General features: G+C 54.9%; 3 protein-coding genes across 3 annotated transcripts; 1 reads left to right on the top strand and 2 right to left on the bottom strand.

Moving 5' to 3' along the window:
- Window positions 1-397: 397 nt before the first annotated feature.
- IWZ02DRAFT_431126 (uncharacterized protein) lies at window positions 398-4,064 on the bottom strand (the record flags this gene model as incomplete). The annotated part of the gene is made up of 4 exons (XM_066766137.1): window positions 398-2,203; window positions 2,265-2,537; window positions 2,587-3,716; window positions 3,878-4,064. 4 exons carry the CDS (start codon window positions 4,062-4,064, stop codon window positions 398-400), a joined length of 3,396 nt encoding a protein of 1,131 aa, XP_066625625.1.
- Window positions 4,065-7,739: 3,675 nt separating this feature from the next.
- On the top strand, window positions 7,740-13,522 carry IWZ02DRAFT_415760 (uncharacterized protein). Its single transcript, XM_066765776.1, has 3 exons — window positions 7,740-8,394; window positions 8,446-13,307; window positions 13,359-13,522. The coding sequence occupies exons 1-3, from the start codon at window positions 7,842-7,844 to the stop codon at window positions 13,413-13,415; spliced, it is 5,472 nt and encodes a 1,823-aa protein (XP_066625624.1). The 5' UTR covers window positions 7,740-7,841; the 3' UTR covers window positions 13,416-13,522.
- Window positions 13,523-13,979: 457 nt separating this feature from the next.
- IWZ02DRAFT_445407 (synaptobrevin-domain-containing protein) lies at window positions 13,980-15,082 on the bottom strand. Its single transcript, XM_066767160.1, has 3 exons — window positions 14,985-15,082; window positions 14,211-14,887; window positions 13,980-14,160 (listed from the first exon to the last, which is right to left on the bottom strand). Exons 1-3 carry the CDS (start codon window positions 15,017-15,019, stop codon window positions 14,135-14,137), a joined length of 738 nt encoding a protein of 245 aa, XP_066625623.1. The 5' UTR covers window positions 15,020-15,082; the 3' UTR covers window positions 13,980-14,134.
- Between the last annotated feature and the right edge of the window lie 1,064 nt (window positions 15,083-16,146).

Here is a 16,146-nt window from a genome sequence, read left to right as displayed (position 1 = left end):
GGTGCCGACCAACTACTCGTCAAAACATTATCAATGCGCGCAGCTAGCCGCCTCCGTATCTCTCCTGAGGTATGCCAAATGCACACCATCCGGGGCGGCTCTTTTCGAGGTTCATGTGGGTGGGGTACGCTGCGATGAGCGAAAGAAGTTGAGCCAACTTGGTGGAAAAGACAAAGGCAAAGAAAGGGAAAACGCCGCCCGTATGCAGGAGAAAACGAGAGGATTAAAACACAGGAGCATAGTGGGTGACGAAAGAGACGATAACGTCTGGAACCGTGACTGCGCTCAAGGAGCATTAGACCCGGAGAGCATCGATTCTTTCGACGCCCACCGTGCCGGTGAAGGTAAGGAGTAGTGTACAGTGGGAGAGAGGGCGGGAGCTCAGCTCATGCGCCGCTCAAATCGAGCTCCTGCCGGGACCGACGTTGTCGTCGTCGTCGTCGTCGTCGTCGTCGTTTCCACCGTCTTTCCTCCTCCGCTGGAAATCCATCACGGCAACATCGCTGCTTCCAGGCCGTGCCGACTTGTCGAAATCTGCACGAGGCGTCTTTGTGCCAGGACTTTTCGAGCCCGGCGTCTTGGTTCCAGGCGTCTTGGCGCCCTTCTTGCCCTTGCCCTTTTTGTCGCGCCCAGCGCCGCCTTGGCGATTGAGCCCGCGCACCTCTTGCAAGACCTCGCGGAAGCTTTCTTCGAGGTTGTTCATGCGCGCCAGCATGATTTTGTTCATTCGCGTCCGGTCCTCGTCGTCGTCGCTGTCGTCGTCGTTTTCCATTCGCCGCTTCAGCCGCTGCTGCCTGAGTGCCGCCATCTCCATTTGCGTAGAAAAGCTCGCCGCCATGGCGTCTGGCATGTCCCGCGGCCGGTTGTCGCCGAGGTCAGAGGCAAGGTCGAGAGCAAGCGCATTGAAGGATGGATTGCGGTCTCGAGATGGACGGGGGAGATGGCCGAAGCCGACAATGTTTGGAGACGATCGGTTCCCGAATCGATTGGGTATGATCGGCCTTGATTGGCTCGGTTGCGGGGTCCCTGGGGGTCGCTTTGGCGTCCTGATGTGAGGAGTGGCTGTGCCACTTCGGTGGGCAGTGCCAGGGCGTTTTGGGGGGTTGGTGATGTCTGACGTTCGGCTCGACCCGTACTCGTCTTTCATAGGACTAAACAGGATTGTGTTGGTGGAGAGGTTTCGGCTATGGAGATGGAGGGGTCTCGGCTGGCCATCGCGAATCTTTGAAGAGTTGGAGCTTGGAATCAGAGGCGTGTGTGAGGTTGTGGCCACTGGTGTCTTGAAATAATTTTCATCCTCGTCCTCCGGAATCGATTGCCGCCTCACGTCCTGGGGCTGATGGTAGTTGACTCTTGAAGGCACCTGACTCAGAGGCTCCAGAGTCATCTCGTCTTCAGCGTTGGTGCCCAAATCGTCGTTTGTGCCAAGCTCATCGTCGCCGTCGTGGGGGTGGTCATCGTTGCTGGCAGTCGGGTCTTCTTCGTCATCTCGAGTATCGCGGGATGCTTCGCGTTGCAGTGAAATGAGGTCGGGATCAGAGGTGGTCGAGAACATTCTTCGAACGGGTGGTCCGCCCATTCTCCCAGCAGTCTTTATGCGACGGATGCTTGGACGCCGAGTCTGCTCCAATCTTTCGAGAACAGAACGCGGCTCTTCAAGCGGCGGCGATGCTCCTCCCTCGTGACCGACTCCCTGCATCCAGTCGCGAACGACGTTGCTTGACTTTCTCCTTTCTGCCAGTGTATCGCTCGTAATTTTTCGATTGAGGGTCGGACCACGGAAAGGCCGCCGGAAAACCTCCTCCAACGCTCGATCCTTGTGAAACGTGGTAATCGAAGGCTCCCTAAGACGAGTGCCAGGGCTGAAAACCTCGTCTCCTTCTCGAAGGCTGAAAGCAGGAACCTTGGAACGCGATCTTCCCCTTTGCTCTACCAACTCTTCAGGCTGAAATGCCAATCGAGCGAGAATCAATCGCTCATAACCCCAAATGGTGAACAGAATTGGAAGATGGGTGATCTTGATAAGCGTGCGGTTCATCTTTAGAAATCGGCGAAAGGGGAAAACAAAACGGAGAGGAGTCAGGAGCCAGCCGACTATGTTCGAAGGAGGGATGTACGAGAACAGGGCGTCCGATTTGACCATGGATATCGTATTAACAGCGAAGAGAAACTGGTGCTCTTCATTTGCGTTTTGTACGATTGCCTAACTCGGTTAGCGAGAAAATATATAATACGCCGCTGAAACCAAGAGGGTTGTAAATTACCATGAAAGAATTAGTAAGAACAGTTATCAATATCGTTGTTATACAATAGTGTGTGACGAAAAGGAAGAGAACGAGGATGGATTTTCCAAGAGGGTTGTAACTGCCCCATATATCCCATGCCGCTGGAGTAAATCCCATGAGCAATTGGAACAGAGCGTATGCCGCAGATGCCGGAGAGGAGAGGCCCTTGTCACCGAATGCAAGGCTGAAGGCTACGAAGAAGCCACTGCAGCTGATTAGGATCAATACCAGGACGGCGAAGAGATCCATGGCCTGAGCACAAGTTAGTCACACATGAAGCAGAGAAAAGCGGCAAACAAACCATCATTCGAAAGGCAATCAAGAGCTGCGAGAAGTAGCGGTAATGGTCGAGCACTGAAAAGAGCCGGGGGAAAAGGAGCACAGCAGTGGAGGCCAGGACATCGTACGCCATGTTTGCCACGTGCTGTTTTCTCACGTCCGGCATGAGGATTCCGTACAGACGCAAAACGTAGTAGACGACCATCATGCCCAAGATTCCCAGATCGAAAGCGTTCCAAACGCTCTGAATATACAGGTTGAATCCCTGCTCGGTGAAGCCGACAACTTCGTCAAGCATATAGCCAGCGCTCCAGAACCAGAAGATCACTTCGAGGGCGGTGATGTCGAGGGATTGCCCGACCAGGACGGCCACGAACAAGCCCAGCATTATGGCGAACGAGAGGGTTGAGAAGAGCTGTCTGTAGCGGGGCACACGCAGCCTGGACAGCTTGAAGAGCGAGGCCTCTCTCGGATCATACAAAGTCACTGTCCGGCGCAGCATATTTGGATAGATCGGACCGGCGTCATTTCTCTTTCCAGGGAAGCGCGAACTGTCCATGGTGCCGTAGGAGCGTCGCCGAGCATCATACTGGGCCACAGCCCTCTCAGGGGCGCGATGTAGCGCATCAAGCGCCGAGTGAATCACCACAGTCCCATTCCAGATTCCCTCCAAAATTTGGCATGGTATGGGGTGGGCGAGGAACTTTTTAGCCTGGGCCCTGATGGCTATTTCCACTGTAGAGATGCGGGCCAACCGCGGCTGCGCGAGGGGCTTGACGCGTCCATTGGCCGGGGATATGTGCAAGCCCTGCAAGGGATCGAAATCATATGAAAGCGCATCAATGAGCTCACGGGTCGAATATTCTTTGAGCAAGCGCATGGCCAGCAGCTCGCAAATCATGGCTCGAGTCTTGCACACGCCGACATTACCTGGGTTGGCTTGACCCTCTTTCTGGAATTGGAGCGAGTTGGCAATGAGCGCGTACAGGGTCGCCGACGAAAACAAGGTATCTCGAATCTCGATCTGGATGGGCTTGACGAGGAATTGGCTTATTTGCGGTGAGCGAAGCTGGTCCCATGACAGCGTGGTTTCGCATCGTTGCACGACAAGAATTCGGATTGAGTGGGTGATGCTGTAGACAGGGAGGCGGTCTGTTCGGGGGGTCGTCGAGTGGTCAGCAAGGGCTCGGTAAGGGATTGACCAAGAGCCGCAAACACGATGAAAACAACACGGCAGACGCGGGGCAACAAGCCCCAACAGCCAAGAAACGACAGTCGAGCACACCAAGCAGATGGGAAGGACGGCGACGTACCAAGATGCTCGGCGTAAAATGGCAGGATTTCATCGTCCTCATCGTCCTCATCGTCCTCATCCTCGTCGCGATCCGAGGCCTGGCGCACAAAGCTACGATCTCGGTGGGGGTTTTGGGGGCGGCGGTGGGTCGAGAAGGGGGAGTGTTCCTGGCGGCGACCCTTGCGAGGTCGAAGGAGAGACAGCATGGACGAAGGAGAGGATGGGGGAGCGGACGAGGAGCGCGAGCAGTGGGTCAGAGCTGCACTGCAGTTGGGGGGGAGGTGGTGAGAGGGAGAGGTGGAGTCTGGAGAGGATGGGCTGGACCCGCCGCAAGGCGACCTGGATGGGGCCAACTGAAGTAATTAAGCAAGCAACCTAGCGGCGTATACCAAATCCGGGGGTCGGATGAGATGGGCTGGCTGGCTGGCTGGCTGGCTGGCTGGCTGGCTTGCAATATAATGCCTGCTCTGCTGCTGTCCAACACAAGACTACCAAGCGTGACCAACCTCGCGGCGCTGAGGTGCCTCTTATCTTGCGTGCGCACCCGCCATACACTGACTACACTGCATACCTCGACCGGACCACCGATCACGCGTCAACCCGCACCCCATTGAGATGCTAGGGCCTCCCTGCTGCTGCAGCCTTTTTGAACGCGAAGCCGCACGCCTTTTTTTTTTTTTTCTTTCTTTATTTATTTATTGTCAGCTGCTCTGTCAATTCTTCGTCGACAGAGATGGCCCGGATCATGGCTTCCACTCGGCATGGACAGCGCCACTGACAATAAGCGGCGTGCATGCAGTGTCAAAGTCGAGTCAATACACAACACAACGGCTGCGGCGCGTAGCACATGGGAACACACGGCGGGCTGGCGGGTGGGCACATGAACCTGGTTTCTTGGAACGAAGAGACAGAGCTACCAAAGCTTCGTACTCGTGCCGGGACGAGGCTTGTGAGGCTCCATGACCACGTCCGTCGGATGGCTTTGTGCTTCTGGATCTGGATGTGGGAGAGACGCGTCGCCATCGTCTCGTCTCGAACCAACCTGGTTTCTCTCAGTCTTTAGCGAGGCCGACCGGGAGGCTCCAGACTGGATCGTCTGCGATGATGCAATCATTCCGCGCTAACTCACCGCCACACTTCCAGTTCCGTTGTTCTGATGATCCGGCTTCGCTCGGCATCAAACATGTCCCCACGTGAACGGTGTGCTTAGCGCCCTCGGCCTCCTTGGCAACTTTAACGACTCCAACTCAACCGCCCAAAGCCTTCCGCGATTTCTCTTCAACAGACAGAAAGGGCCCAAAGCTATGGGCAGGTGCCCACGTCTATCATGTCTCAACCTAGGCCGGAATGCACTAGCCAGAAAGGCCATGGCGCTGCAAGGTGAGAGACTTGTCGAAAACCTCGACATTTGACCAAACTCCTCTACCATCTAATCCATTTCTTTCCAATCCTTCTGGCATCGAGTCTCTCTACTTTCAAGTCTTTGCGCATCAGAACTACATGGCGGGTCGCGCACGTGGCGACGTGGCTTCCTGCTTGTCTCCCCCCTCGATGTCTCCCATCTTTTCAACTTCTCCTCTACCTTATTTGTACAGCATTTGCAGTCACTTACATCTCTTCTTCGGCGCATTGTTGTCCTGTACACATGCAAGCACTTAGGGAGCATTCGTCCACAATCACCGACCTGACTTTCATAGAACTCGGCTCTGAAGTCTTCTTCGTCCTCTGCCCTGCGGATTGCTCCCTAAAGGGCTCCAATCCGCTCTGTTGACAAGTCGGATGCATCATCCAGCTGATCCAAATCCTGTGCCCGCTGACCCGCCCAACAACATCATCGACTTGTCGAGCAAGCCTTTCAATGCCTTGGCTTGGAGATTTTTGAGCTTTTGGCCCTCCAGAACAGCAAGGAATCTCTCCTTCCTCGTTGAATCCGCGTCGAACCATGCTTTCAAGCCAGTCGACCAGGCATGTCGGTGGGGCGTTAGCTCCAGCAGACTCTTGGAATCAACGAGACTGGTTGACGGAGACTGCGCGACCGCTTCGAGCGCGATGAGCTGGCGCGACGCCGGAATGGCGTCGTCGACTTCGTCGATGGTGTTTTCGTACTGCGTGCCGTCTTTGAAGCACCAGGTGTGTCCCTTGACAGTGGCGGAGACGCTGAAGTTGGCCTGGCTGACGTGCAAGTTCTCTGTGACGAAGCCTTCGCAATGGAAGTGACCAGGTCGCCGCGGCCGTCCGTGACGCTGATGGAGACGCGAGAGTCGATTTGAGGCAGCAAGTCGCTCTCACTGTCTAGGTATTCTGCTGTCAGCCATACCCGCTGGTGATCGCGTTCTCGCTGCACGCCCAGCCGCCATAGGAACGTGACGAGCTCCGTGAAGGGGGAATGGTCGGGCAGCGCGAATGACGCCCACGTTGCGGCGACGATCGTAGTGTCCAAGCCTTCCTAAGTAGCCACCCACCAGCTTTGCACAAGCCATCTTGGAACGCGGGTGTAGCAGATGGGGAAGTCATTGCTCGCCATTGAAACCTGCGTGTGGTCTGGTCTTTGCAGTCGGTAGAACCAGAGGTCGTGGTCACGGCACATTTTCATTGTGGATATGAAGCATGCGCGCAGGCGGTGTTGTGTCGCGACACTTTTGTCCTCAGGCGCAAGGCCGTGCTGGAAAATAGTCAAGCGTGCTCCCTGACTTGCTAACAGCGATACTATCTTGTGCTCCTGTGGCATCGAGTCCTGTGCGGACGGACTCTGTTCCTTGTACTGGTTGACCGTGTCGGCAACTTCAGCATCGTCAAGGCCGACGGAGACTAACTTGGATTGTTCGAAGACGCGGGTCGTGGAGCCATTTTGTACAATCGGTGCAGTTCGGGAGTCAATGCGAACGTGCGTCACGAAAGGAGTGTCAACGGCACTTTGTGGAATAGCGGCTGACCAGTAAAGAAACCCCTTGTCCCCCTGGGCGAACTCATCCCGACTGCGAATCTCCAACGCATCAGAGGACGAAGAGAGGGCATTTACAAAGATAAGACAGCGCACAGCAGCAACAAACTCACGATAAGGCCTCCACGCATTAGCCGCGAGTGATGTCCGTCGAAGAACATACGCAAACTTTCAAACAAGGGAGAGAGCAAAATGAGAAACAGCAAACTACATTGAAACGCTTCATATGGTTTGCAGAGAATGAGAAGCAAAACACTCTGAAGCAGAGATAAAGGGTCGGTAGCCGTCTTTTGATGCAGACCAGCACCTTTTAAATACAGCTGATAGTTTGGTGTTTTGGGGTAGCGCCGTTCGACTTCCACATACATCATTTAGCACGGAACTTTCGTTCTTTTATCTCCTCCACTCCTTCATAATTCCGCAGACGCCTCGAGCTCTTCATTGAATCGGGTATTCTTATCTACCCGGTTGGCAAGTTGTTTTTCTATGGTGCAGTCTCTTTCTATGTAGAGCGCCTCCCAGCGCGGAGCTTTAGGAGCCCTTCTAGTAATAGGATGACGAATATTTACAACAGCCGCTTCAACTTTGACTGGTAAAATTCAAAATCCAAACCCGTTCTCTTTCCCGATCTTCGGATCCGACATTCACGTATGCCTTTGTCAACATTGGCCGTTTCTGTTCCAACTGTAGAGTTTTCCAGAAACGGGCGCCTCCTGGTGTTGAGTTTCATTCATCCTCATCATCAAAGGTGAGAATTCCCACTTTGATCAGGCAAGTCTCGTTTGGCATAACTGCCCACCTACCTACATACGCAATGAGCAAAATCGAGTTCCAATGACGGCATCACTCTCCGATGCACGGCTGTGCCGATCCATCGGCGGAACACTTCGGCCCGATTCACTAGCGTGCCCCGCGAATCTGCAGCACCAAGGACGTTACTCGTGTGCCATCAATTTTATTTTTTTTTCCTTTCTTCTTCAACAACACCCTGGCTCTGGCCTTCACTTCTCTTCTCTCCTACCAGGCCTAAACCACTGCAACAATGGCCACGATGGCGGGAGAGACCCGGGCTCGGCTTGAGCTCGCCGACGGCAAGGTCTTCGATGGCTTCAGCTTCGGAGCCGCAAAATCAATTGCGGGCGAACTGGTCTTCCAGACCGGCATGGTCGGATACCCAGAGAGTCTGACGGACCCCTCCTACCGTGGTCAAATTCTCGTCATCACATACCCCATGGTGGGCAACTACGGTGTGCCCGACCGCAAGGCGAGAGACCCCCTCCTCAACGAACTCCCTGCCTACTTCGAAAGTGACCAAGCACATATTGCCGGCTTGGTTGTGCTGTCATACTCGGGTGAGAACTGGTCCAACCACCTTGCAAACAGTTCTCTCGGCGATTGGCTCAAGGAGCAGGGCATTCCCGCCATGTTCGGCGTCGACACCAGAGAATTGACCAAGACGATTCGCCAGGAGGGTAGCATGCTTGGTCGCATGCTCCTCGAGGCTCAGAGCAACGGCGACGCTACCAGCCAAAAAACTGTTACATTTGAAGAGATACCCTGGGTGAACCCCAACGAGAAGAACTTGGTGGCTGAAGGTAAGACGGTCCGCCTGTCCTGCTGAAGACTTTGCTTCTGACTCGCCACAGTCTCCATCAAGGAACCCAAAATTTATTCCCCCGACCCCTCCACCGCATTAAAACACCCCTCTGGACGTCCTGTCAGAGTAGTGTGTGTCGACGTTGGCTTGAAGTTCAACCAGCTCCGCTGCCTCGTCCGGAGGGGCGTCGAAGTCCAAGTCGTCCCCTGGGACTACAACTTCCCCGAGCTTGCAGGCAAGGAATATGACGGTCTCTTCCTTTCAAACGGTCCCGGTGACCCCGCCATGATGGACGCTACCGTCAAACATATTGCAGCTGCCATGGAGGAGTCAAGGACACCTATCTTTGGTATTTGCTTGGGTCACCAGCTCCTCGCCCGTGCTGCTGGCGCTTCTACCATCAAGATGAAGTTTGGTAACCGCGGTGCCAACATTCCTTGCACGAACTTGCTTTCTGGACGATGCTACATCACCTCCCAGAACCACGGTTACGCTGTCGACTCGGCCACCTTGCCTGCAGGCTGGCAAGAGCTGTTTGTCAACGCCAACGACGGTAGCAACGAGGGTATCCGCCACAGCAGCAAGCCCTTCTTCTCTGTCCAATTCCACCCCGAGCACGCCCCCGGTCCTCGCGACACCGAATTCCTCTTTGACGTTTTCATCGACACAATCACGAAGACCATGGAGGACAAGACGCTCCTGAACAAGCCCGTCGAGTTCCCCGGCGGAAGCATTGAGGAGAACCGGGCGCGGAACCCCAAGGTCAACGTGAAGAAGGTCCTGGTCCTTGGCTCTGGTGGTCTCAGTATTGGCCAGGCTGGAGAGTTTGACTACTCGGGCAGCCAAGCCATCAAGGCGCTCAAGGAGGAGGGCATCTACACCATCCTGATCAACCCCAACATTGCCACGATTCAGACGTCCAAGGGTCTCGCAGACAAGGTCTACTTCCTTCCGGTGAATGCCGACTTTGTCCGCAAGGTCATCAGGAACGAGCGCCCCGATGCCATCTACTGTACTTTTGGTGGTCAGACTGCCCTACAGGTCGGCATCCAACTCAAGGACGAGTTTGAGGAGCTTGGTGTCAAGGTTCTCGGTACGCCAATCGATACCATCATCACCACCGAGGACCGCGAGCTTTTTGCGCGGAGCATGGACTCGATTGGTGAGAAGTGCGCCAAGTCTGCCTCGGCCAACTCTGTCGAAGAGGCCATGCGCGTCGTCAGTGACATTGGCTTCCCCGTCATCGTCCGCGCTGCCTATGCTCTCGGTGGTCTGGGCAGTGGCTTTGCTGAGAACGAGACGGAGCTGCTCGAACTCTGCAACAAGGCCTTTGCTGCCAGTCCCCAGGTCTTGATTGAGCGCAGTATGAAGGGTTGGAAGGAAATCGAATACGAGGTTGTCCGCGATGCCCACGACAACTGCATAACAGTCTGCAACATGGAGAACTTTGATCCTCTGGGTATCCACACCGGAGATTCGATTGTTGTGGCCCCATCCCAGACGCTATCTGATGAAGACTACAACATGCTTCGCACCACGGCAGTCAACGTCATTAGACATCTTGGCGTTGTCGGAGAGTGCAACATTCAGTACGCGCTGAACCCTACCTCCAAGGAGTACTGCATCATTGAAGTCAATGCCCGTCTGTCGCGTTCTTCGGCCCTCGCCTCCAAGGCCACTGGTTACCCATTGGCGTTCATTGCGGCCAAGCTGGGTCTCAACATTCCTCTGAACGAGATCCGCAACACCGTCACCAAGGTCACCTGCGCGTGCTTCGAGCCTTCTCTCGACTACTGTGTTGTCAAGATTCCTCGCTGGGACTTGAAGAAGTTCACTCGCGTCTCCACTCTTTTGGGTTCCTCCATGAAGAGTGTCGGTGAGGTCATGGCCATTGGAAAGACTTTTGAAGAGGCAATTCAAAAGGCTATTCGCGCCGTTGACCCCAACAACCACGGTTTCAACGAGACCGCCATGGCGCTCATGTCGCTTGACCAGGAGCTCCAGACCCCGTCTGACCAGAGACTGTTTGCCATTGCCAACGCCATGGCCTCTGGCTACAACGTCGACAAGATTTGGGAACTCACCAAGATTGACAAGTGGTTCCTGAACAAGCTCAAGGGCCTCAGCGACTTTAGCAACCTCATGACCCAGTACACCAGGCAGACCATTACGACTCCTCTTTTCAAGAAGGCCAAGGAGCTTGGTTTCTCTGACCGCCAGCTTGCCAACTTCTGGAACTCGAACGAGCTTGCCGTCCGCCAACTGCGGGTTGATTCGGGCATTTTCCCTGTCGTCAAGCAAATCGACACCGTCGCCGCCGAATTCCCTGCTTTCACCAACTATCTATACGTCACTTACCACGGAACGTCTCACGACATTGAGTTCAACGACCGCGGTGTCATGGTCTTGGGTTCTGGTGTGTACCGCATTGGTTCGTCCGTCGAATTCGATTGGTGCTCCGTTCGTGCCATTCGCACTCTCAGAGACGCTGGATACAAGACCATCATGGTCAACTACAACCCCGAGACCGTCAGCACGGACTACGACGAAGCCGACCGCTTGTACTTTGAAAACATCAACATCGAGACGGTCCTCGACATCTACCAGATGGAGAACTCGAGCGGTGTCATCATGTCGATGGGTGGCCAAACGCCAAACAACATTGCCCTGCCTCTGCACCGTCTGAACGTCAAGATTCTGGGAACCTCGCCAGAGATGATTGACACGGCCGAGAACCGCTACAAGTTCTCGCGTATGCTTGACAGAATTTCCGTTGACCAACCCGCGTGGAAGGAACTCACTAGCATTGAGGAGGCGGAAGAATTCTGCAACAGGGTCACTTATCCAGTGCTGGTCCGGCCGTCATACGTCCTTTCGGGTGCTGCCATGAACACGGTGTACTCGCAGCACGACCTCGAGAACTACCTGAAGCAGGCCACCGAGGTTTCGCGCGACCACCCGGTCGTCATTACCAAGTACATTGAGAACGCCAAGGAGATTGAAATGGACGCCGTCGCCCGCCGCGGTACCATGATTGGCCACTTCATTTCCGAGCACGTTGAGAACGCCGGTGTTCACTCTGGTGATGCCACCCTCATCTTGCCTCCTCAGGATCTGGAGAAGGAGACGGTGCGTCGCATCGAGGACGCTACTCGCAAGATTGCCAATGCTCTCAACATTACGGGTCCGTTCAACATTCAGTTCATTGCCAAGGACAACGACATCAAGGTCATTGAGTGCAACGTTCGCGCTTCGAGGTCTTTCCCCTTCGTTTCCAAGGTCATGGGCGTCGACCTGATCGAGATGGCCACCAAGGCCATGGCTGGCCTGTCGCTCCAGGAGTACCCTCCCGTCAACATCCCCGACGACTACGTTGGTGTCAAGGTTCCTCAGTTCTCGTTCTCGCGTCTGTCTGGTGCCGACCCTGTTCTTGGTGTCGAGATGGCCTCGACCGGTGAAGTCGCTTGCTTTGGACGGACCAAATTTGAGGCTTACATCAAAGCCCTCATATCGACTGGCTTCAAATTGCCAAACAAGAACATTCTGCTGTCGATTGGTTCTTTCAAGGACAAGCTGGAGATGCTTCCGTCCATCCAGCGCCTCCACCAGATGGGCTTCAACCTGTTTGCCACCGCCGGTACGGCCGACTACATTGTCGAGCACGGCATTCCTTGCAAGTTCTTGGAAGTCCTTACCACCGACGCTGTCGAGCAGAAGCCGGAATACTCGCTCACCCAGCATTTGTCCAACAACATGATCGACCTGTACATCAACCTGCCGTCGAGTAACCGTTTCCGCAGGCCGGCCAACTATATGAGCCGTGGTTACAAGACTCGCAGAATGGCCGTCGACTACCAGACCCCGCTCGTCACCAACGTTAAGAACGCCAAGCTCCTGATCGAGGCCATTTCCCGTCACTACGATCTCGAGATTAGTAAGGTCGACTTCCAGACATTTGCTGATGCTGGCGCCGAGCCCCATGATCTCGCACCCCTCGGAAGGCCCAACGGCAGCCTTTCACTCGAGCAGCTCCTCGCCAGGTCGCCGTTCAAGGGCAAGCACATTACCTCGGTGAAGCAAGTCACTCGCAGCGATCTGCACTTGCTCTTCACTGTTGCTCAGGAGATGCGTCTTGGTGCCCAGCGCCAGGGTGGTCTCGACATTCTCAAGGGCCGCGTCCTTTGCACCATGTTCTACGAGCCCTCGACCAGGACTTCTGCCTCGTTCGACGCTGCCATGAAGCGTCTCGGCGGTTCCACTGTTGTCATCAGCGAGTCGACCTCGAGCACCAAGAAGGGCGAGACGTTGGGCGACACCATCCGCACCCTCGGCTGCTACGGTGACGCCATTGTCCTCCGCCACCCCGAGGACGAGTCCATCAACACTGCGGCCAAGGCTTCCAACGTCCCCATCATCAACGCTGGCAACGGCAGCCGCGAGCACCCCACTCAGGCATTCCTTGACCTCTTCACCATCCGTGAGGAACTTGGCACGGTCAAGGGTCTTACAATTACCTTTGTTGGAGACTTACTCTACGGTCGTACGACGCACTCGCTGTGCGAGCTGCTCAAGCACTATGACGACATCAAGATTCAGCTCGTGTCGCCCGAGCCGCTCCGCATGCCTGAGTACATTCGCGAGACGCTCAAGGAGCGCGGCCAGCTGCTCACCGAGAGCTTTGAGCTGACGCCAGAAATCATCAGCCGCAGCGACGTCCTGTACTGCACGCGTGTGCAAAAGGAGCGCTTCCCAGACATGGAGCTGTACGAAAGGGTCAAGGACAGCTTCGTCGTCGACAACGCCGTCATGAAGAACGCCAAGACCAACATGATTGTCATGCACCCGCTGCCGAGGAACAGGGAGATTCCGGACGAGGTGGACACGGACCCGCGGGCGGCGTACTTTAGACAGGTGAGTGATCCCCCGAGCCCCCTCGATTTTCCTTCGCTAACACATGTGCAGATGAGGTACGGGCTTTACACTCGCATGGCTTTGCTGGCTTTGGTGATGGCTCCGTAAACGCGGCAACGCGCGGTCTGGTTGCGTGGCGACTTGATTTTGCTGCCCTTTCGTTTTTCGGTTTTCCTTTTCATCCATTGGCGGTTTTTTTTTTTTTTTTTTTTTTTTTTTTTTTTGAAAAGAATCTCCTCGCGGAGAGTCACACAAAAATGGGGATCTCTGGTTTTCCTTTTCATTCGCAACGATACACTACTCACATAGATGATCATGAAAGACTGGCGTTTTCACGAACTTGGATTAATGACTGGGTAGTCAAGACAAACGGCTTTTGGGTATGCCGTTTTGGGAGTGGGAAAGGTAGGCGTTTGTTGGTGCGTCTCACGATTTTCGGGTAGGGCCTGTGTGATGATTTGCATGAATATCCTTTTTTTTATGTTTTGTAGCGCATTCGTTGCGTCATGTATTATAGCGTGTGTTTTGGGGGGGGGGGGGAACCTATTTCACTTTTTCTGTAGCGTGTAGTGTACAATTTTTGTAATATAGAGCGGGTAGCAGAGATTTTCAATTTGGTTGGTTGGTTGGTTGGTTGCTTTGCTTTGCTTTGAATAGAGAAGAGAAATCAAGTAGAGGGAGTAGTGCCTGTGGAGAAACGCCTGCTGCTTTCGTGAATCAAAAAAGGCATTCATTCGTCCGCGCCGTTGAATCATGCTCCCAACGCCGTTTGTGCACTTGCGGCTTCAAAGAATAGAGAGAGAGAGAGGGAGAGGGGGAGGAAGTTTTTAGTGACCAACGCAGCGGGACCATCCTATTCAACGTCAGTCAAAGACCGCAGGTCAGAGGCAGAGGCAGACTTACCAGGCAAACCGCACCCAAAGCCAACGAGCAAGTATAGCAAAAAGACAACGACAACAACCAACAGCGCCATAAGACGGACATTCTTCCACCACATGCGGCGGCGCAAGCCGCGACTGCGGACACGAAAGTCGCGCGCACTGCCACCCAGACGATCCGTCTTGTCGACGAGCAAATCGATGCGCTCGCCGCGCTCGAGCACGCGCTCAATATTCTCCGTCATAATCTCGCGCACGCCCTGAATCTCCGTCTGCGCGCGGCGAATGGCGTCGTTCTGGCCCTCCTCACTGCTGCCCATCTCGACCATGAGGCGCTTGAGCGTCGCGTTGAACGCTGCGCAGCCGTACGCCGGCAGACTGGCAAAGTCGGTGCGGTCGGGCGGGTATTGCGCCAGGAAGGCTTCCTGTGCGGCGACGAGGTACCCAAATGGGATGCGGCGGCCCAAGCTGCTCGATGCGATGACCAGGTAGGTCAGTCCACCGGCGCTGGCGGCGGACGCGGGGTGCTCCGATGGTGCCGACGCCATGTAGTGGATGTAGTGAGGGCCATGGGTGTAGGTGAGCTTTTGCGGCGTCGTGTGCGAGATCTTGGGAAGTAGGACGGAGGCGAGGGAGGAGGTGTTGGAGGAGGCGGAGGCGGTGTGTTCGGTGAGGATGGTGCTGTTGTGTGCGATGCACGAGCTGTATGAGATCGAGGTCGCGTGGTTAGCTGCGGTTCTTTGGAGCCGTGGCTGATGCTGCCAAGGTATTGGGGGAGAAGAATCATGTCAGGACATACTAGAGCAGCGGTGTCGAAGTCGACGAAGACGCCATGGTGGAGGAGTTGTTGAAAGGGTTGTTATGTAGAGACGGGGTTTGTGTAGCTGTGGTGTTGATGCACGCCTGACGACTTGACTTGGCTGGACGGTGAGATTGACGTGCATCCCGGCCGGCATTAGCTAAGCGGGGAGGCAGAATTGTTGGTTCTCACCGCCCACGTGTGCATCTTGGCCCCCGCTGGCCACGTGAAACATTCAAACAACCACAGGCGAAATACGTTCTTCGAGAATTGCGGTTGCGTTCAGGGAGCATTCATTGATTGTCACGGCTCCGTCTTGTGGGCTGTTGGCCGTTTCCACTGTGAAGACTTGATAGCCGTCGCTCGGCAAAGCCGGCACCACTCAGGATATACCACATCTCTCACACAGCCCGCAATTCTCTATCTGGTCGGCTCTCGGATTGCTTGCCCTCGACATGAGTGCAGACAGAGTATGTGGTTGTCTGATCGGAACTCGGAGCGCGCCTCATAAATCGTCGTCGGCTACTCTACTCCGTGAGGCCCCCGAGGCCTGGAGGTCCACGTTGAGCCACGACATTCTCCCCCATGAGCAGTGTCGTCCATCTGGAAGAGGAAGAGCTTGGAATCGGAATTTGGCGACGGGGAAGAAGATAAGTCAAGGATGACGACCTGAGATGCAATGTCAGCTCCAGCAGTCTACGGGGAACCGCCTGGTGCCGTTGGCTCGTCGTACGTCAACATCATCGCCGCTGCTCGCCTAAAGCAGAAGTGGTGGATGTTCCGGAGCTTTTTTCTTCCTCGGTGGCCCACTCTCTCATTATCCATGCTACTTTTAGTCCAAAGTCGTTGAGTTGAGTCAGCCTGTGGCGGCTCTCTGTTCGCCCGTTGCGCTTTCCCCGCGTCTTCATTACAAGCCTAGTACTGTTGCAGTCATGCGTGCCGTTGCCGACATCTATGGCTCATGTATACCTGCAGACCATCCATGATCTGCTGTCCATCTATGCAAAGCCTCCGACTTTCATTTACAGTGAATTTAAGCTTGAACAACAACCATATATCCACTGGGATTGCCAGGGTCTTCAAAAGGAGACGAAAGAGCTATGAACCTATTCGCGGGCCTTTTCGCAAGTCCTTGCACCCAGGCCAACCACAACGCCTGTGC

The sequence above is a fragment of the Phyllosticta citriasiana genome, assembly GCF_038021145.1.
Source record: "Phyllosticta citriasiana strain CBS 120426 chromosome Unknown IWZ02scaffold_3, whole genome shotgun sequence".
NCBI classification, from domain to species: domain Eukaryota; kingdom Fungi; phylum Ascomycota; class Dothideomycetes; order Botryosphaeriales; family Phyllostictaceae; genus Phyllosticta; species Phyllosticta citriasiana.
This window is presented reverse-complemented; position numbering and strand designations above follow the sequence as displayed.